Source organism: Staurois parvus, unplaced genomic scaffold, assembly GCF_062004578.1.
Source record: "Staurois parvus isolate SC_StPar_1 unplaced genomic scaffold, SC_StPar_1.0 ptg000299l, whole genome shotgun sequence".
Classification (NCBI taxonomy): domain Eukaryota; kingdom Metazoa; phylum Chordata; class Amphibia; order Anura; family Ranidae; genus Staurois; species Staurois parvus.
The window spans coordinates 24,594,501-24,616,532 of record NW_028318095.1 but is presented as its reverse complement, the minus strand read 5'-3'; the positions used below and the strand labels follow the sequence as shown (position 1 = coordinate 24,616,532).

General features: G+C 43.5%; 1 protein-coding gene across 3 annotated transcripts in view; it reads right to left on the bottom strand.

Annotated features, from left to right (window-relative positions):
- The window catches only part of GOSR1 (golgi SNAP receptor complex member 1), a 147,789-nt gene that overhangs the window by 27,069 nt on the left and 98,688 nt on the right, over window positions 1–22,032 (bottom strand). For all 3 annotated transcript variants that reach the window (XM_089683054.1, XM_089683055.1, XM_089683056.1), the window contains exon 7: window positions 21,419–21,448. In XM_089683054.1, coding sequence (XP_089539180.1) covers window positions 21,419–21,448 — 30 coding nt within the window. The remainder of the gene's footprint in view (window positions 1–21,418; window positions 21,449–22,032) is intronic.

The following is a 22,032-nucleotide window of genomic DNA, read 5'->3' as shown; positions in this document are numbered from 1 at the left end:
CGAGGCTGGTTTGATGAATCTTTTTAACAATGAATGTTCCACTAACCAAAAGTCTAGGAAATAAGACAGTGCTGCCACCTGAACCTTTAAGGTGTTGTGTGCATGCCCCAAGTCTGTACCGTTATGTGACAAAAAAAAAAATCAAGAACTGCTGGAAATATAGGACCAGAAATCTTGCCCTTCTCTTTTTCACCACAAACAGAATTTTTTCAAATTTTAGCATAAATTATGTTAGTCATGTGTCATGTCATGTTTACATGTAAAAGGGGGGGGGGCAAGAAGACAAAATTTCAAAATGGTTGGAGAAACTGCTGCTGACCCAGGACTTTGATGTATGACTAGCTGACCTCTCTAGAGACTTCCTGAGCCCTCTCATATCTGCTACACCTACTTGAATGTCCCTAATAAGAGGAGATGCTCGGCCACATATTCCTGGCATTGTGCACTGGCGTGTGAGCCATCACCGTAGGTCTGTCTATTGTTAGTTGAATTGCATATCTGGTGTCACCAGTGACCTACCCTGCATGGGTTGGCTCACTGGAGCTTGTACACTCTATACTTTTTAAATTCAACAAAAATAGATTTATATTATAAACAATTCTCCAAATTTATGTAGGTTTTAAAGTAGTTAAAAAGCCTAAACACGTTTTTACCTTAATGCATTGGCTCCAGCTGCTGTCAATCAAAACCAGAGATGAGGAGTGGGAGCTGGGACCAAGTCCTGCTGTCTGTCTCTATAGACACAGACAGCAAGGGGCTCAAGAGTGAGCCCACACGAGTGCTCTAATAGGAAGCCACCGGGGAGGAGGAACAAGGAGCACAGGAGGGGGACCCGAGAAGAGGTGGCTCACCACTGCACAGAGCAGGTCATTATAAATTTGTTATTTCAAAAAAATACATTTACAATCACTTCAATATATATTTCAGCACTTTATGCCCAATAAGATAAGAAATATGTATATTTTAGATTTCAAGATATTAGCCAGTTTTGATATCTGTAATTTGCAGATGAATAATCAGTAGGAAATTTTTTCATACTTTACATTGCCTTTCACATAGCTCACCTTTTCTTCTCACAGCTTAAGCTGTTGTAAGAAAAGTGAAGCTGTTAAAATATACCAGGAAGCATAGTGCGAACTTTCAGTGGACACTGCAATTCCTTAATCATGTGGAGCACATGATTTGTTGCTACTTGGCTACAAATTGATCAGGAAGGATCTAGCGCAGTACTGTACAATGGTCTGCAGGAAACCACGGACCAAAGTAATCATCAATTCTGTTTGCATTATAACAGACAGGACTTCATTAGGACCCTCATGGTACTGGGAACCTGTTAGAGCAAATTGTTTAAGGTTGCGAGGGAAAAAAAGCCCACAACTGGGGTTGGGTATACACACAGTTTTATTTTCTCGTTTAACCATCACGCAAGTGAAGTGGATGTAGGGCTCTTTCCTGTTGCACTATTAATTCCCCCTCTTTCTCCCAGCGGAATTCAGGTTATCCAGTAAGACCTTCGACAGAAGCTGGTTTAGCAATTGGCTCCTATTAACCAGTTCCCTACTGCACCATAGCCGAAGGAGGGCTACAGCGCAGTTGTCTGGTTCTGGGACGACATCCATGGACGTCATTCCAGAACACGCCCCCTGCGCACACCCCCGGCGGGGTACAGTGTCGCATGACCGCGCACTTGTCATTCAAAGTGCGACAGCATCGAAAGCTGAAAATTGGCCTGGGCAGGAAGGGGGTATAAGTGCCCAGTAGGCAAGTGGTTAATTAGACAGGGCTACACAGTTTGAATGTTGTCTGGTTCCTGCTAAATCAGCCAAATTTCAATACGTGTATACCCAAGCTTTAGCTCTGCACTGAGTAGAGAAAGAGCAGGAACTTGACATCCTTGCAAAGGGGAAAAAAGATAAGAAAACCCTAACAGAGATGTGGTGTTTTATTGCCATGTCCCTGCTGGTGAGATTTCATCCCAATCCTAGTGACAGCAAAAGAATCTCCCTAGGGAAGTTACAGTTGACAAAATTCTGAACCACGTTCCAACCCTTCCTTTCTTTATCACAAATGAAAAAATTATTTGAAAAAAAGTAACGCCTTATGTTTTTATTTTTTGATGTATAGTGGATATAAAAAGTCTACACACCCGTTAAACTGTCAGGTTTCTGTGATGTAAAAAAATGAGACAAAGATAAATCATTTCAGAACTTTTTCCACCTTTAATGTAACCTATAAACTGTACAAGTGGAAGGAAGTAAAAATAATAAACTAAAATAATATGGTTGCATAAATGTGCACACCCTTCAGCTAATACTTTGTTGAAGCACCTTTTGATTTTATTACAGCACTCAAGCTTTTTGGGTATGAGTCTATCAGCATGGCACATCTTGACTTGGCCCATTCTTCCTTGAAAAAACACTCCAAATCTTTCAGATTGCGAGGGCATCTCCTGTGCACAGCCTTCTTCAGATCACCCCACAGATTTTCGATTGAATTCAGGTCTGGGCTCTGGCTGGGCCATTCCAAAACGTAATCTTCTTCTGGTGAAGCTAATCCTTTGTTGATTTGGATGTATGCTTTGGGTCGTTGTCATGCTGAAAGATGAAGTTCCTCTTCATGTTCAGCTTTATAGCAGAAACCTGAAGGTTTTGCGCCAATAGTGATTGGTATTTGGAACTGTCCATAATTCCCTCTACCTTTTGACTAAGGCCCCAGTTCCAGCTGAAGAAAAACAGCCCCAAAGCATGATGCTGCCACCGCCATGCTTCACTGTGGGTATTGTGTTCTTTTGGTGATGTGCAGTGTTGTTTTTGTGCCAAACATATCTTTTGGAATTATGGCCAAAAAGTTCAACCTTGGTTTCATCAGATCATAACACATTTTCCCACATACTTTTGGGAGACTTTAGATGTGTTTTTGCAAAATTTAGCCGGGCTTGGATGTTTTTCTTCGTAAGAAAACGCTTCTGTTTTGCCACTCTACCCTATAGCCCAGACATATGAAGAATATGGGAGATTGCTGTCACATGTACCACACAGCCAATACTTGCCAGGTATTCCTGCAGCTCCTTTAATGTTGCTGTAGGCCAGTTTTCTTCTCACCTTTCATAAATGTCACTGTTGCGCCATATTTTCTCCACTGATGATGACTGTCTTCACTGTGTTCCATGGTATATCTAACGCCTCGGAAATTCTTTTGTATCCTTCTCCTGACTGATACCTTTTAAGAATGAGATCCCTCTGATGCTTTGGAAGCTCTCTGCAGACCATGGCTTTTGCTGTTGGATGCGACTAAGAAAATATCAGGAAAGACCTACTAGAAAAGCTGAACTTTATTTGGAGTTAATCAAAGGCACTTTAAATGATGGCAGGTGTGTACTGGCTCCTATTTAACATGATTTTGAATGTTATTGCTTAATTCTGAACACAGCTACATCCCCAGTTATAAGAGGGTGTGCACACTTATGCAACCACATTATTTTATTTTTGCATGTTTACTTTCCCCTGTTAAAGATTAAAGATTTGTTTTTCAATTGCGTTGTACAGTTTATACGTCACATTAAAGATGGAAAAATTTCTGAAATATTTTTTCTTTGCCTCATTTTTTTACATCACAGAAACCTGACATTTTAACAGGGGTGTGTAGACGTTTTATATCCACTGTATAAACTATGTTGATTTAGTTCTTTTGTAGTACATTAAAGAAAAACGTACTAAGATCTATGGAGACTGGAATTTTGTGATTTACAATTTTTAAATCAAGCAGGGGTATTATTAGTGAATCATCCATGCATGTCCTAATATCTACTTCCGAAAATCGAATAATGAATAAACGGGGAGCACTGCTCTTCCTGCCACTTGTCATTGATAGGAACTGTACTTCCATCTACTATGCTAATGAGGGGCTGTAAAGTGCAATGGATAAGCCTTTAAGACCAATAAATCATTTATGCTAGTAGCAGAAAATCCTCTCATTTGAGAGATTCATGAAGCAGACACTTCATGGATAGTAATGAACAGACATAGAAAGCGATTTATTACCAGTGTCTACAGTAAGATTGCTGTACATATTCAGTGATGTTCAGAGGCATAACTAAGCAACATAGGTATATACAGTATATACACTGCAGGCTAAGACTGCAAATAACAAAAGAAAAATATGAAAGCAAAAGTGCTTATTTTAGGGTTTTTTTTTTTTACATAGAACTGATTGTGAGCCCAAAGAATGGACATAAGGGGGAGAAGTATTCTTCAGCAACATTACGGGTCTTACTCTGCCACCCTCATAGTTACATCCAAGATCATAATCAATATACACAGTCAAGCGCTATATTAAAATAATGAAACAAACCTAAAGATCAACAGACACATGCCAGCCTGTAGTCATGTTAACATGGATCTATTATTTCATCCAATGAATAACTATGTATTATTCCACTACTGTGAAAGAAAACACTGGCTGCAGAGTGTAGGTTAGCTCCCATGGGAGGCTAAAAGATGGATGCAGTATGAACACACCACAAGTAGTCAGCATATTGGGAATATCTATGTATGCTGGACAGACCCTGATGCACTTAATAGATTAAATTGCCGGTTTAGTGTCTGAATAGGAACTTTGGCATAGCTTTATGAATGCACATCAGTAGGTAAGTTAAAGATATTACATACCAACTTTTTAGATTGTAAAGTGCTGTGCAAACTGTTGGCGCTATTAAACTCCTGTATAATAATAATAATAATAATAATAATAAATATTTTCATTCTGGTTATGAGATTATGAGTGGTTACCACTAGAAAGTAGTAAAGTTCATGTATAAATGTTGGTTAACTACAACGTTGTAGAAACATATTTTCCTTCCATTCTAAGAGCTACGGTAAGCTGATAATGTTTAGTCACTTAGAATGTAATTGACCACTTCAGCTCTCTAGCAATTTTTAAATTTTCTGCTATAGGTCGGTTTATTAAGCAATAAATGTGCCATTTCTTAAAATTAAAAAAGGAGTACATATAGTGTTTACTTTAGGACAGACCTAAAAATTATTTTATTTTCTAAGTAATCTGTAGACAAAAAGATGTAATAAAACTGAAAAAAAACCCACATGCTTTTTACCTATCAGTGTTGGCTGAAAAAAAAAATGAATGTTACTGTAGATAAAAAAAAAGTACACATTTTCTTCATAATTTATCTCATTCGCAATGACCAAAAAAATTACAATTTTGGTGCAAAGCATTGCAAAGTTATTGAGAAATGAAATAAGTTTTTTTTTTTTTAGTATTTCCCCCCCAGCCACTTTGTCCCTCTTATTGTTCATCCTCTTCCTTTCTGTATCTCTCTTGCTTGTCACTATGTCACAATCAGGGTGCTTTAACACTGGTGCGGTGGAGTTTTCCCGCAGTGCACTGTTCCCGCGTTTCTTGTGCAGGTTGCCTGCACTGTGCTATAGAGGTCTATTAGATCGTGTGGTGTTACTATGTTTTATGAAAGAGCACCAAAGATCCTGCATGCAGGAATTTTGGTGCGCTTTCAGAAAAGGCACCAAAACTGCCTGATCTAATAGAAGTCTATGTCAAACCACAGGTAACCTGCACAAAAACTGTGGACAAGCTGTGCTGCACCTGTGCGTTGGGAAATGCCACACTGCGACAGTTTGAAAGTGTGCTTACAGTACCTCACCTGACTTTGTTTCTGTACCTTATGCATGGATTACTGAAAGGGACTTTTATTAGCTCTAAACTGGCATTGTTTTGTGTCTTGATTCCAGTATTTGTACATTTTTTTATTGGAATTGTACATGTTGTTTGTATGTCTAAGATGCTTTAATAAAAACTTACTGAAGGGGGCGTGTTTTGTTGCTCGAGAAAGATGGCCGCACTTTACACCGGCTCCCTCCGGGAACAACCAGCAGCTTCTGCTCCTCGGCACCATGGGGAAGGTCGGCAGATTCCCAACACTCTCCAAGATGCCCCACTCTCAGTTAGGGCGGAATTTACCAAAAATTTTCCACACACAACCCACAGATTCCCAGCCTGGCTCTCCAAGCTCCCGCCCGAGTGCAGAGGCAGCCTCCTGCTCTCCACGAGGCTCCCCGGCCATGGACCATCTACCTACAGGGGATGTGGCTCTCCTCTTCCTGGTCCAACAGATCCCTAAAATGTCTAATCTACAGATAATTGCTATGGACATCAAATCGGTGCTGTCGGCAGCAATATCAGACCTCAAAGATGACCTCCATTCTGTGGTGGCTCGTCTAAAGGCGGCCGCGGAGAGAGAGGCACACCACACTGCATCTGTCGATGAGCTGAAACAAGTTACCAACCGCCATAATTACCACCTCACAGAACTTAACGTATTGAGGATCTGGACAACAGAAGATGGAGGCCAGGGGCAAACCTGGATCGGCAGAACATGACTGCATCCCCCAGGCTCTGCAAACTTTATTTAATGAGCTGCTAGAATTGCCTTGGGATACTCCTGTGGAATTTTAAAGGGCTCATCATGCTTTGTGACCCCGTGGCAGGGACTCAGACCCACCATGTTTGCTGCTTTGCCAGCTTCAGATTGAAGGAGGAGGTAATGAAGCTGAGATACAGATCTTTCAGGATTGCTCTGTCGTCACCCTTCAAAATAGGCGGGCGCTGCACCCTTTGAGTGCCCTGTGTGACCATTGGCTTACATACCACCTCCTGTGCAACCCTGATGAGCTACCCTCTTTCTGTGATGCCTTGCAGATCAGCTTTGTAGATGCTCCGGATTGGTACAGTGAATTCCAGATGCCTGAGAAGTGGCCTATGGACAAACCGCCATAAGAAGAAGACCGTAGAAGGCACCGAGACCTACCCGCCCCTCCTGTCCTGCACCCCTGGAGACGTCTCCTGAACGGGATGGCGACCATGTAGAGCCCCCGAGCCTGATCCTCCAGTTTGCCGCCTCTGTACCTGGCACCACCGGGTGCACTATTTTTGCTACCTCCTTCTGTTTTTGCTTTGGAACTTGTGTTGTTTTTTTTGTTTGTTTGTTTGGCTTCCTACCTGACCCGCCTGGCAGAGGACTACATTTGGACTCCAAATACATCTCTTTCCTGTCTAAGCCCCTACTTTGTATCCTGAATGATACACGGTCCTAATCTGCTATATACAGTTAGGTCCATATATATTTTAGTTATATAATGGATATGGACTGAAAGTGCACACTCTCAGGTTTAATTTGAGGGCATGTACTTCCAAACTGAAAGGTTTAGGAATTACAGCTCTTAAGAGTAGCCATCCCCCCTTTTTCAAGGGACCAAAAGTAATTAAACAATTGAACCAAAAGCTGTTTTATGGCCAGGTGTGGGCTACTCCATTATTTCTTCATCAATTAAGCAGGTAAAAGGTCTGGAGTTGATTCTAAGTGTGGTATTTGCATTTGGAATCTATTGCTGTGAACCTACATCATGCGTTTGAAGGAGCTGTCCATGCAAATGAAACAGGCCATTGTAAGATGTCAAAAATGAAACTAATTCATCAGAGAGTTAGCAGCAACATTAGGAGTCACCAAATCAACAGTTTGGCACATTCTGAGGAAAGAACGCACTGGTGAGCTCAGCAACATAAAAAGGCATGGACATCCACAGAAGTCAATAGCAATGGATGATCGCAGGATCTTCTCTTTGGTAAAGAAAAACCCATTCACAACATCCAGACAAGTGAAGGACACTCTCTAGGAGGCGGGCATATCACTGTCGAAGTCTACAATCAAGAGAAGACTTCACGAGAGCAAATACAGAGGGTTCATCACAAGGTGCAAACCCTTTATAAGCCTGAAGAATAGGAAAGCCAGATTAGACTTTGCCAAAAACATCTAAAAAGGGACTATAAAAATGTATAAAAATGGTTCGCCAGACTAAGTGTAGTAAAAATGGTAACTGTTTATTGCACACAAGATATTAAAAACTCAAGATGTGGGTAAAAATCAGGCATCAGGTAGTAGATATAGGACGTCATCTAGGCTGGATATCTGGAGTGGATGGCTGAGGTACCAGGGGCCAAGGCTCCTGCGGTGGCTGGTGCTCTGGAGTGGGTCTCAGTGGAGGAGCGAGGAGGGCAGACGATTGTCCTGGGAGTCGCGGTGCAGGTAAGGAACCGTGCTCTGGACGGGTGCTGCTAGCCTCTCGCGTGGGTAGGGTCATGTAGTAGAAGCGCATCCAAGATGGGGTCTGATGGGGTCTGATGAAAAGGCTGTTTGCCTTGAAATGCATCACCGCCCCTTCCTACGTCTTGACGTCACTTCCGCTCGGCAGCCATCTTGGATGTGCTTCAAGCTGGCTCTACTACGTGACCCTACCCACACTGATGCAAGAGGCTAGCAGCACCCGTCCAGAGCACGGTTCCTTCCCTGCATTACCCCACATCTCACTTTTTTCATTGTTATGGTCAAGTTACATATTATATGCTATATGCCAAATGTTTTACTGGGTATGCCTGATACCTAAATGGGAAATACGGAGTACCAGCTGACTCTCTTTTTTTTCATCCCACCCCACCTCCTTTTGTTATTATTGTTTGCTGTGCCTTGTCCACTATTATCTTAGCCCCCCCCCCTCCTTTTTTTCTTCCTTCTCCTTGCTGCGGGTGTCTTCCCCCTGGGAGTGTTGACCATTTCTGAGTGTTCGGCACCTTTGGTATTCCCTTCCCCCCTTTTCTCGCCCCTTTCTCCTCTCTTCCCTATCCTCCCTGCGGGGAGTTGGGTTTTTTTCTCCTTCTCTCCCCCCCTCCTCCTGGGCTATGTGCCACCTCTAACAGGTGCAATTTCTTACACCACCCACTCAACACCCCAACAGACTAAGCGGATGGCTCCCTGTACCCGACTCAAAATTCTTTCTATCAATGCTAAAGGACTTAACATCCCTGAGAAGCAGCCCCATTTCCTCCATGCCTTTCATAAACATTCTGCCCAAATTGTATTCCTCCAGAAGATGCACTTTAAAGCAGGTTGCGTTCCCCGCATGACTAATTATAGATTTCCTACAACCTATTATGCAGTTGCTCAGGATGCCAAGTCCATGGGAGTCTCAATCCTATTTTCCAGAAACGTTTCTTTCACCACTGCACAAAAAGCGGACCCCAACGGACAATTTTTATTCCTGAAGGGGCAGCTTGGCTCTAGAATAGTGACCTTCGCAAATATTTATAGCCCAAATGTGAGACAGGTCAGCTTTTTAAGAGAGGTAGGCACTCAGCTAGCAGAATTCCATGCAGGTCTTCTGGTGCTAGAAAGGGACTTTAATGTCACCCCTGTCCCATTACTTGACACCTTGACAGAGACTACCTGTCCTCATGATTCCTGGCGCACCTAGGACAAAGACTTTACCTTCTTCTCTCTACCCCACTGCAAATATTCCCGCATCGACTACCTATTTGTCTCTCAAGACGATTAGCAGTTCCTTACCTCAGTTAGTAAAGAGCCTATGATACTCTACGATCATCATCCGGTGACTCTGACACTCCCTATTTGGGATGTACGGACCAAGTTCTGGCATCTAGACTCCATGCTCCTTAGTGACCCCTTACGGGTATCTGCGCTTCACTCCTACGTACAATCTTATTTTGACTTATTCAGTGGGAAGCTCATAAGTGTGCGGTGAGAGGGGAGCTTATTGCTTTGGCATCGGCACTGAAACATGATAGACAACAAAGAATTAAAGATCTTACTGCCACTATTGTTAGACTCGAACAGGCTCATAAGAGATCCTTGGCGGCAGACACCCTTTTAGAACTTACCTGTGTACAAATGGAACTGCGGGAAGAGCTGGGCACACGTATAAAGAGGAATTTCCATCTCGCCAAGAAACTCTTTTACGAACAGGGAAACAAGAGTGGGAAGTTGCTGGCTCGCTCCCTGCACGCTAAACATTCAGCGGCATAGATTCATTCAATCAGAGACAAAGACGGTGTGGTCTACGACAAACCGCCTGGGATCGCTAAGCAATTCCAACAGTATTATGAAAACCTGTACAACATTTTGAAGGCCAATCTCGCCACTGCTTCCAGGGAGGAATGTAAAGCCAAGCTACAGAGTTTTCTATCCAAATTTAGCCCAAAGGCCTTATCTAGCGCTGATGCCCAGCACCTGGAGGCCCCTCTAATGCACGAAGAACTCGCCACTGCACTTGAACTTTTAAAACCTTAAAAAGAGCCCTGACCCAAATGGCTTTTCGGCCCAATATTTAAGGTTTTATTTACCAGATTCTTTCTCCGAGATTCCTAGCAGCATTTAATTCTCTTATAGGTTCTGCACCACCCTCTTCCTCCCTACTTCCTTGCTTCCTAAAGAAGGTAAGGATACTATACAGGTGGAGAGCTACCATCCTATATCTCTAATTAATATCGATGTGAAACTTTACGCATGCATTTTAGCCAATAGGCTACTCCCTTTCTTATCCAAATGTATCTCCCTTAACCAGATGGGCTTTTTTACTGGGCAGGGAGGATCGAAATAACACTCTCAAATCTTTGAACGTCCATCACTGGCTGACAACAAGAGGCCAACTGGGATTATTTCTCTGTTTGGAAGCCAAAAAGGCATTCGACAAAGTGGCCTGAGACTACATGGAATTGGCTCTTTGCTTCCTAGGCTTATGAGATAATTTTTGCTCCCAGGTTATGGCCCTATACGTCTTTCCTCAGGCGAGGGTCAGGGCCAATGGCCACCTGTCAGACCCCTTTCGAATCTACAATGGCATATGCCAAGGGTGTCCCCTTTGACCTATCTTGTTTGTCATCACCCTGGAGCCGTTTCTTTGGCAGTTGAGAGCAGATTCTCTGCTTAAAGGAATCCCTATGAAGAGTAAGGAGATAAAATTGACCGCCTTTGCAGATGATGTTCTACTGTTTGTATACACTTTGTACTTCTTTACCCACCCTTTTAGAGTCCTTGGCCTTTTATCAATCTTTGTCTAACCTTACGATAAACTACTCCAAATCAAATGTGCTGAATGTTTTTCTCACGGCGGAAGAGGTGTCATACTGTAAGCAACACTTTCCATTCTCTTGGTGGAAGGACGTTATTACCTAGGGATCCAGCTATCAGCCGACTTATCTGACCTTTACAGCCGGAACTTTCTTTCTTTGCTATCCCAGATTACTCATGACCTTCAAAATTGGGACAAATTCTGCTACTCTTGGTTTTGCAGGGGATCTACCCTTAAAATTAATGTTTTGCCATGCTTGCTGCATTTATTTCAGACTATCCCTTTCTCTGTTCCGGCCTCTTTCTTCTCCTCCCTGCGTAACATTAAGTTGACCTTCTTATAGAAAAGGAAGTCCACTGGTTGAGCCATGCTCTCCTGACTGTCTCTAAGCTTAGAAGTGGAGTTGGCCTTCCTAACGTTAAGAATTACTACTGGGCTTGCCACTTAACTAGTGTGGTCGTCTGGTAGATTCGCCAACAGGTAAAACATTGGATAACCATAGAGCAACTGTACTCGCCCATTCCGTTGGATACCATTCCTTGGCTTCTCTCCCCTGGGGCCCACGAGCAGCTCATGGCCCATCCTATTATTAGCTCTACACTCCAAGTCTTCACCTCAGCATGCAAACAGTTCTCTGTCTCTTCACTAAAGGGGCCACTTTCGTCTCTCCGCTTCAATTTGCACTTCCCCCCCTGGCATCTCAGACTGGTTCTTAGCTGAAGTATGGCCCAAACCCAACATACGCGCTGAACACTTCTTTGATCGAGGGCGCTTCTTACACAGAAAGCAGTATCCACCACATCCCCAGACCTCTCTAATTTTCTTGGCCTATTTCCAGGTCCGTCACTTGACAGGGGCCTGTATTCAAGACCCCGCACCACTTTCAAATCACTGTGCTCCTCCCATGAGCCACAAACACATGGTATTTCTTCCATTTATCCCTCCCTGTTTCCCTCGCAGCCTTCTGGCGGTTTGAAGCCACATTCGAAATGGGAAATGGGAAGCAGAAGTTGTTCTCCCCCCTCCCTCCCCATAGTCTTCTGGGACATGCAACAGGTTCCAGAAGACTACAGGACCATTCACAAAGCACAGCGCTACTTGCACATGTGCAGTGGGCATCCAGCTGTGAAGCCGCAAGCTGTCACAGCAGGGTGCTCAACCTGAAGATGCCAGCGCTGAGGAGACAGGACAGGCAGTCCACCCGGCCGGTGTAAGGACACCGCGGGATCGAGGGACAGGTAAGTGTAATATAAAGGGGAACTCCATGTGAAAACTGAAAATATGTGTCAGCTTCTTTCATATCCACTCCAGGCCCTCACCCAGCATTAAGGTCGGATGTGAATATAAGTGGAACTCCACTGCTCAATAACATTGAAAAAACAAATATGAGTGGCTCCCGCCTAATATTCATCCCAGATCCTCATCCATCATTGGGATCTTATATGAATATTAAGGGTAAACCTGCAGCTAGAATTAAAAAAAAAAAAGTTTTGTTTTCCCTTAATATCCATAGCCTCATCAAGCATTAGGGGTTGATATTAATATAAAGAGGAACTCCACTGCATAAATACAATTGTGGAGTTCACATTTAATATCCATACCAGACCCTCATCCAGCATTAAGGTCCAATGTGAATATAAAGGGGAACTCTGCAGCAAAAATAAAATGTACAATGTAAAATAACATTCATAAATTACATTTTGAAATTGTTTAGGCCCATTGGGTGTGATCACCTGATGTAATTATAATATGTCCCTAGATGACCACTGTTCAGGATCTGGAATGGTGAGAAGCTCAGAGAGCCCAGAGTTGAGCCACAGACAGGCATGCGAGATCCCAAACACGCCTATGATGGTACACTAACTTGTCACGGAGCGCCAGAGAATCCAAACGGCCACTATCCCACAGCACCACCTGTATGGGAGAGAAAAGGGTATGACCCAGTTGTTCACACACCAGAGCTGGTAACGGGCAGCCTCTGAACTATTAAGGTGATAAAAATGGGACAGTTGCGCCGCCAAATAGTAACTATGAAAGTCTGGCAAAGCCACCACCCCCATGCGTTGTTGGGTTCTTCAAAGTGTACCAGGAAAGCTTGTGTCTGCCTGCCCCCTCCCAACAAATGAATTCAATATTCCCTCAGTCGTTTTGAAAACCTTCAGGGGCAACAGTACCGGGGAATGCCTGAACACATATAGGAGCTTTGGTAACAAAATAATTTTAACAAGGCTAATTCTGCCCATGACACCCACAGGGAGTCGTGCCCAGGACTGGACACAAGCCTTCAGGATAGCAAATAAGGGTTCTACGTTGAGCTTGTAGTAGTCACGGGGCTCCCTGGTCACCGAAATACCCAGGTATCTAATCGCCGAGGCTCTGCACAATGGGAGCGTCGTTGTATCAGAGGAAGGGGGGTGGGCATCTAATGTGAGGATCTGAGATTTAGCCCAATTAATGTGCAAACCGGAATATGTTCCAAACTCCTCTACAGTATGGAGGGCAGCAAGTAGGGAGAGGCCCGTGTCAGCCAAATATAGAAGCATATCGTCCGCATACATTTCAACCGACTCCACCAGGGAGCCAATCTGAAGGCCACGAATATCACGGTGTGACTGTATTAATGAAGCCAGGGGTTCCGCAGCCAGCGCATATAATAGGGGGGACAAAAGGCAACCCTGTCTAGTCCCCCGACTCAAAGGGAAAGCGTCCGAGATCCACCCGTTGACAGCCATCCTAGCTATAGGGGAATAATACAGTAGTTGTGCCCATTTTATAAATTGAGGCCCAAAGCCAAAACACTCCAAACAAGCCCACAGGTAGTTCCACTCCACTGAATCAAACGCCTTAGCAGCGTCTAACGTCACCACTGCCCTAGTGCAAAGCTCGCCATGAGTAGCCTGTAGGTTCATGTACAACCGCCTAATGTTCATCGCTGTTTTTCCCCGGCATAAAACCCATCTGGTCCAGGTGTACTAGGGATAGAATAACTTGGTTAAGACAAGTCGCCAATATCTTGGTCAAAATGTTGATGTCTACTTGTACAAGGAAGATGAACCTATATGCATCCGGGTGGGTAAAGTCCTTGTCCGGCTTGGGGATCACTATGATCAAGGATTAACGCATTATATCTTCAAGCTTCTCCTCACTAAAAATATATTCGTATAAAAACAATAATTCTGGGATTAGAACCTCCGAGTAAATGGAATAAAAATCCAAGGGCAGGCCATCCCGGCCTGGCACCTTAGCAGGGGCAAGAGAGGAGATTGCGGCCACAATCTCCTCGACTGTGATGGGAGACTCCAGATCAGTTCACTGGGATGCAGACAACCACGGGAAGGAGATAGATTGTAGATATTCTCGGGTGTGTTGGGGGGTAACCATGGCATGGGAGGAGTAAAGGGAATCATAGTATCTTTTAAATTCCGCAGCAGTATGTTCTGGGTCAGTCATTTTGGCTCCACTCGAGTCAACAAGAGAGACCACCACTGGTGGGTTCAGATTTTGATGGGCCAGATAAGCCAACAGCCTACCCGCACGCTCTCCATGTTCAAAAACGCGCTGTTTTGTAAAGAACAAATGTTGTTTGGCCCTTTCAAAGTGAAGCTGTTCTACAATACGTGTATGGGAACGCAATGTTGCAGCGTTCACAGGCAAGGAATCGGTCTACAAGGCATCGATCAGGGAGGATAAATGATCCACAGCCTGCTCCAAGACTAATTTAGAGGAGGCTTTTAATCTGTTGATCTGTGTAGACAGCATCACGCAGGCATGTAATTTGAAGGAGTCCCACACCGATCCCACCGATGCCGTATCACGATTAGTGTCCAAAAAATATTTTCATTCACTCTGGATGGCCTCAGGATCTAACAATTACCAGAATGTGTGGAGTCGCACTGAGGGGGGTTGCGTAGGAGGGTCCAGACATAGAGGGGCCAACATGGGGCATGGTCAGAGGATTCTAGGGTGCGTGCCTGCATTGTGTAGGAAAGGCAACAGATTACAGGAGACCAATATAAGGTCTATGCGAGACATAGTGGAGTGGGCCGCCGAAAAACAAGAAAGAGCGCCTTAACTGGGTATCTATTGCTCCAGGTATCGGTCAGGGCAAAATCAGTAAAAAGACTGGCCTTCTGGTCATCTACCCACCAGAGGAGTCAGGTGCGAAGTGCAGTCGATCTAAAGTCAGATTCATGACCATATTGAAATCCCCAAGCCATATTGCTGGCACCTTTGGGAATTGGGCCATAAAAAGAAAACTCTCACTGACCACTGTGGGGCTATAGGGGAGCGGAATATAACAAGCTAGTAGCATATATGGTTTGCCATAGAGGAGAAAGTGAAAAAAACCATATCTGCCGTGGGGGTCCGTGCGGAGGGAGAGAAATTCAAAACATAAATTTTTAGACACCAAAACCGATACCCCGCGGGAGTATCTAGTATGCCTAGCATGATATGCCCAGCCTACCCATGGGTGCCTCAGAGCCGATTGAAGCTGTCCAGTGATATGTGTCTCAACTAGTACCACAAAATCCACTCGATAAGATTTTGAGGAATTTGAAAAGTGTGGCCCGCTTAAATTTTGTCACGGATCCCTCGTACATTCCAGGTAATTAAGGTTAGCGATGCCATCTATTACCGTTCATCGCAATTTTCCATGGCAGACATCCCACCCATACCACAACACAGCCAAAAGTATTGAGAGAGCGTATCTCACATTGAACAAATCCTGATTGAATAAAACAAGTAATAACAAACAATAATAATACCAACACCCCCCACCCTGCTCTCCACCACCCAAACTCGGTGTGATCCCAAAACAGGTTACAAGGAGACTATCCCCAGGGGGACAACCTCTCGCTGAAGAGATGTCAAGTAATATAGGACCCCAAGGTGCTTCCGCCAACAATCGACAAGTTCCAACATCATGGGGTAAACGTGGGTTGAAGTATAATTCTATACTGGGTTCCATGTCTTGACAGCAGGAGAGGAAACAAAGTTCCATGGCAGGGAGGAGGGATGCCCAAACAGTTACCAGGCCCGCAGAGCTCTGGCCTATGCAAATGTACTTGAAAATGGGAGTGTAAGGGCACCATCTCACAATCACATCAGGGCCGGTTCCTAGGGTTTGCACAGAAGCTGTGGGCAGCCACCATAAGGCCAGAAGGGTATTGTGGGCCATAGGCCATTAGTACTCGAGTAATGGCAAGCACCAGGGGTAGAGGAGTCATGTCATACAATACAGACCCCTCACGACTGCCAAAGAGAAAAGAGGGGAGTACTCACAGGACAAGGAGGGCGACATCTAGTTAGCCAGGATGGTTACATTGACCCCCCTTGTTGATCGAGCCAGGAGGAGGCCGATTCCGGGTCCTCAAAAAAATTAACTCTGTCCTCACCCACCACACGCAGACGGGTAGGGAAGAGCATGGCATACTTCAGATGTTTGACGTGAAGGCGTCATTTAACATCCGAAAATCAGGATCGTTGTATCGCTGTATCTCGGCTGAAAAATCAGGGAAGACAGAGATCTTCACATTTTGGTAAGGGATATTACTCTTCTCTCTGGATAGCTGCAGTACCACATCACGGTCCCGAAGTTTCAGGATTTTGGCAGAGTTCGGGGTGGGGCACCCTCTGTGGGCCGACGAGACGGCATCCGGGGCGCCCTCTTCACTACCAGTGTGGTCGAAAAGGCGTCCCTTCCAAAGGTGGTAATGAGCAGGTGCTCAAGGAAGGTGGCTGGGTCCTTACCCTCCGATAGGCCAATGAAGCGCAGGTTACTGCGACGTGACGGTTTTCTAGGTCATCTTGTTTTTGGGCAAGTTGTTGAAGTTGGCGCTGCATGTCATCTGAAGCGTGCCGCATAGGAAGAAGAATGTCCTCCGCCTGGCTAATACGGGCTTCGGTCTCAGTGACTCTGTCCTGAAGTTTATGCAGGTCTTGATGGATAAGGGAGATATCCAGCTTCACCTCCTCTATCTTTGTCGTGAGTGAGGCTTGGCAGGAAGAGATAGCATCCAGAACCCCTGTAGTGTCTGTGTTAGGGGCCTCCGTGGTAGTAGTGTTGCCATCTTTCTTTGCAGGGTCCCGCTTATGCCGTCTAAATTTATCTAGAGAAGGGGTGCCAGATGTCGCCTTCCGAGGTGGTGACATGATGCAGGGGTGTGGGGAGTATCAAGGCAGGCACAAGATATCAGTAGGATAACTCACAGGATATCAGGTTAGGATATTGGTTGTTGCAGAGCACAGCACCTACACATCCTACTCCATTTTCATCCAGGCCACACCCCGTGGGGGTTCCCCTTTAAAATCCTTACCAGACCCTTGTCCAGCATTAGGCTCTGTAATGAATATAAAAGGGAACTGTGCAGCTACAATAAACATGTTAGTTTTCTTCTTAATATTCATACCAGACTCATCCATCATTAGGGTTTGCTGAGGGTAAAAGGGAATTCCATGTCAAAAATTAAAAACTGTGTCCTATCCATACCAGACCCTCATCCAGCCTGTAAAGGAGAACCCTGCAGCAAAAAAAAGCAAGGTAAGGGTAACGTAAGCAAGGTAAGAGGGGACACTGGCTATCAGAATAATGAGGAGGGGGGGGGGGGAGAGCCTGAAGGGCACTGTATAGTGACATGCATTACAAATCATCTCTTCAACAAGTAAAAAAATAATACCATTTGATGTGTTGCTGTTAAAAAATAATGAACAGACCAATAAAAACCATGATCACGTGAGCTGTATTTTTTTTGTGTCCCCTGTGACGACACATTTGTAAACAGCGCTTGCTTGTTCCTTACCTGCTGAATGTTACAATGTTCAGTGCAGAGAGGAAAGGACTATGGGTGGTGATAACACAATCCCACTGCTTCCCTTTCCTTACCCATATGAATACACAGAAAAGCCCCCAGTAACCCTAAGACTCACCCACATCATCACCCAGAACTGGTGCAATTGACTCCCATAGCCCACCCTGAAACTTTAGAGGTTCAAAGGATCATGGGAGATGTAGTTTCAGGACTGGCACATTTAGGATTCAGCCTGGAAGAGGAGGAACATCACGGACACGGAACATAGCTGTATACAGCTAAAGGAGGTAAGTTACACACAAACTGACAGTGTGGTTGTGATTCATTCACAGACATCATGCATCTGTTGTTGTGAGGTGGAAATGCTGGTGTTCAGCTATAAAGGCCTACTAGAATGTTTAGGAAATCTATTGCAGACAGTGTAGTCTCAGTTAAAAGTGACCTGTACAAATTCAACCATAGTAATTGCCCATGTAGGACAAGTAAAAAATTCACTTAATGAACCCCTTCCCACCCGCCACATGAAGCACTTGCTCTGCTAAATCAGATACAGACCCTTCCACATTTAATGCTCATATTACTGAAGAAGGCTCCTCTTGATTCCTGATGCTAACATTAACTGACAGAGACCCTTATTCTGTAAGTGACACTGGGGTAACACCTGAAAGCTTTCTGCATAGAAAAAGACAGGCTGAAGGGAAACAGTATGGCAATATATTTGCATCAAAACCTAAGGGGCACATGCTAAGTTCTTGCTGCAAAATAAATCCAATTCTCATTGAGGTGACCTATTTATGGATTTTTGTATTTTAATTAATTCTACTTACCACTTTTCATTTGTCTACCTCTTGTTGCCTAAGGCAAAACACTCATTTTCCTTTATTGTATAAATCCTTCTGCTGAACAAAGTCTCTCATAAAGGTATCTTAACATTTTTAAACTTACTGCTCAACAATCATCTAATGGGAATAGAGCAAAGGCCAGTCTGAACTTTTCAGCAAATACAAAACCTGACATGTAATGTGCATAGAAAGATCTGTCTCGAATACGGTGTACTTTTGGCAAAAAAACAAACACAAAAAACCCCAAAAAACTACAAAACACCAAGTGAGATAAGATTACTCTGGAAACCCATGAAGCAAAAATTTGCTGTATTAAAGATATTCAACGTTTCTCTTTGGCAGCTGGCTAGTAAGTCTCAGTATTAATCAAACTTGCTACATTTATGAAAACCGTAGTTTAGTATGTTTAAAAGGATTTAAAATTTCCTAAAATACTAACATTAAAATTTATAACATTTTCTTAATTAAAACTAGACAGGTTTCCATGCATGATCAATAATGGGAATTCATTAAAAAGCCATAAGGGGCACCAGAGATGAGGGACTTTTCATTTCACTTATATGCTGGTCTATAAGGAATTCCAAAACCATGGCTGTTTTTTTATTATTTTAAACATAAATCCTGCTATGATAGCCATTACTGGGCAAAGAAGAAAGCCAAATCACGCATACACTATATTGCCAAAAGTATTGGGACGCCTGCCTTTACACGCACATGAACTTTAATGGCATCCCAATCTTAGTTTGCGGGGTTTAATATTGAGTTGGCCCAACCTTTGCAACTGTAACAGCTTCAACTCTTCTGGGAAGGCTGTCCACAAGGTTTAGGAGGGTGTCTATCGGAATGTGTGTCCATTCTTCCAGAGGCGCATTTGTGAGGTCAGGCACTGATGTCGGACGAGAAGACCTGGCTCGCAGTCTCCGCTTTAATTCATCCCAAAAGTGTTCTATTGGGTTGAGGTCAGGAATCTGTGTAGGCCAGTCAAGTTCCTCTACCCCAAACTCACTCATCCATGTCTTTATGGACCTTTGTGCACTGGTGCGCAGTTATGTTGGAATAGGAAGGGGCCATTCCCAAACTGTTCCCACAAAGTTAGGAGCATGAAATTGTCCAAAATGTCTTGGTATGCTGAAGCCTTAAGAATTCCCTTCACTGGAACTAAGGGACCAAGCCCAACCCCTCAAAAACAACACCACACCATAATCCCCCCTCCACTAAACTTTACACTTGGCACAATGCAGTCAGGCAAGTACCTTTCTCCTGGCAACTGCCAAACCCAGACACTTTCATCAGATTGCCAGACAGAGAAGTGTGATTTGTCACGCCAGAGAACATGTCTCCATTGCTCTACACCACTGCACCCAATGCTTTGCATTGCACTTGGCGATGTAAGGCTTGGATGCAGCTGCTCGGCCATGGAAACCCATTCCATGAAGCTCTCTATGCACTCTTGCTGTGCTAACCTTAAGGCCACATGATGTTTAGAGGTCTTTAGCTATTGACTTTGCAGACAGTTGCCTACTTCTGTGCATGTTGCGCTTCAGCATGCGCTGACCCCACTCTGTCATTTTACATGGCCTACCAGTTCGTGGCCGAGTTGACCGTGGAATATTTAGTAGCAAGAAAATTTAACAGATGGACTTATTGCACAGGTGGCAACCTATCACGGTGCCAATGTTTGAATTCACTGAGCTCCTGAGAGCAACCCATTCTTTCACAGATGTTTGTAGAAGCAGTCTGCATACCTAAGTGTTTGATATTATACACCTGTGTCCATGGAGGTGATAGGAACACCTGAATCTAATGATTTGGAGGTGTGTCCCAATACTTTTAGCAATATAGTGTACTTCATAATGGGTCTATCACATCAATGGCAAAGCAGGAAATCCTAGAACCAAGGCTGTTAACTCAAGGTGGTTAGTGCTTGCTAACACCAAAACTGGATTGACTGATAAGCAACTGAATTCTACATTAAAGCGATAGTAACAGCATTAAAAAAAATAACAAACTGGCCCTCGGGTGGTTTAAGTAATAAAGTGCTAGTATGCATCACATATTAGCACATTATGATCGACTTGCTGGAAAACGAAGCCCTCCAGCGGTGCGCTGTCATGAGTCCCAGTGGTTTCATCCTCAACCAGTCTTTCCTGCCAGGTTCACGGGCTTCGGTCATACGAATGGCCGAGCTGAGATGACGTCACTCCTGTGCTTACATGTGGGAGTTCTGAATGGACGGTACAGTCCAGGATGTCACCAGCTGCTAACGTAAATAACTTCTAAATGGTGCACATTTAGGAGATATTTACTTTACCTAAAGTATTGGTAAGCCTTTTTAAAGGCTTACCTATAGGTAAGAATCATCATGACTTTACTACCACTTTAATATGGCCATGCTATCGATTAATATTTTCTATGTATAGGTAAATGCACTTTCAAATGTAAGAGAATGTCTGTCAAATCCAACTGTTAATTGTCACTTTGGTGAACAAATCTGTAGAATTTTCTAGACGTTTCCCCGTCAGGTCTGACCTGACACTTTTAGGTAACAAAACAATCAGTTGAGATGGACTTTTCCAGCTGATCTCTAGGATTTTCCCCTGAAATGCTTTACTTCCCCCTCCATATCCACAAACATGTTTGCTCAATTTGAATGTGCATGTTGGTAACTTTAATTAGAAAGATTGCATGACAGCTTGTGCATGCGCTGCCAGCCACAACTTGATGTCTTTAGTTAGCATAAAAAAAAACATTTAAAAAAGAAAAAAGGTAAAAAAAATATTCAAATGGTACTTTAAAGAAAATTTTTATTGATTCTTACCTTATAGTTTCTTCTATTAAACGGTCAGAACTAAAAAAACAAAAAAAAAAAATCAAAGCATTATATCTTCAGTAATATTATTCAACGTTAATACTCAAACCTAGCCACAGGCATCAAATTAATACAAAATGTGCATTAGAAACAAAAAAATACTGTAAAGGCTTAAAATAGAACCAATGGCAAACTGTTTCTGTTCATTCTGGATAGAATAAGGGAGGGCTAGAGCCTCTGTCAGGTCTTTTGCCATGTGTCCTATTGTGGAGATTTCCTTTCAATTCCTGTGAAAACAGAAAGTAAAAGAGGGAATTCCTGGTTCTTACCAGGATCACCAGAGCTAGTATTCCCATTGAAAGATTTCCCCTCTAGTACTTTTTTGGGGACAACCCAAAATGTGGGATTTTTTTGTCACTTTTGTTGATAACGGTAAACATGACAAATAGAGAGGGTGACTGTCCTGACTTGGGGCACAGACATTAATAAAACCTGAAAGGTGTTCGAATCTATCTCCACTGTATCCAAAAAAAAAAAAAATTGTCTTTAGTTATACTTTAATTTGCACTTTTAAATATAAAATGTAAAAAAACAAAACAAAACAAAATATATATTAGTGGGCA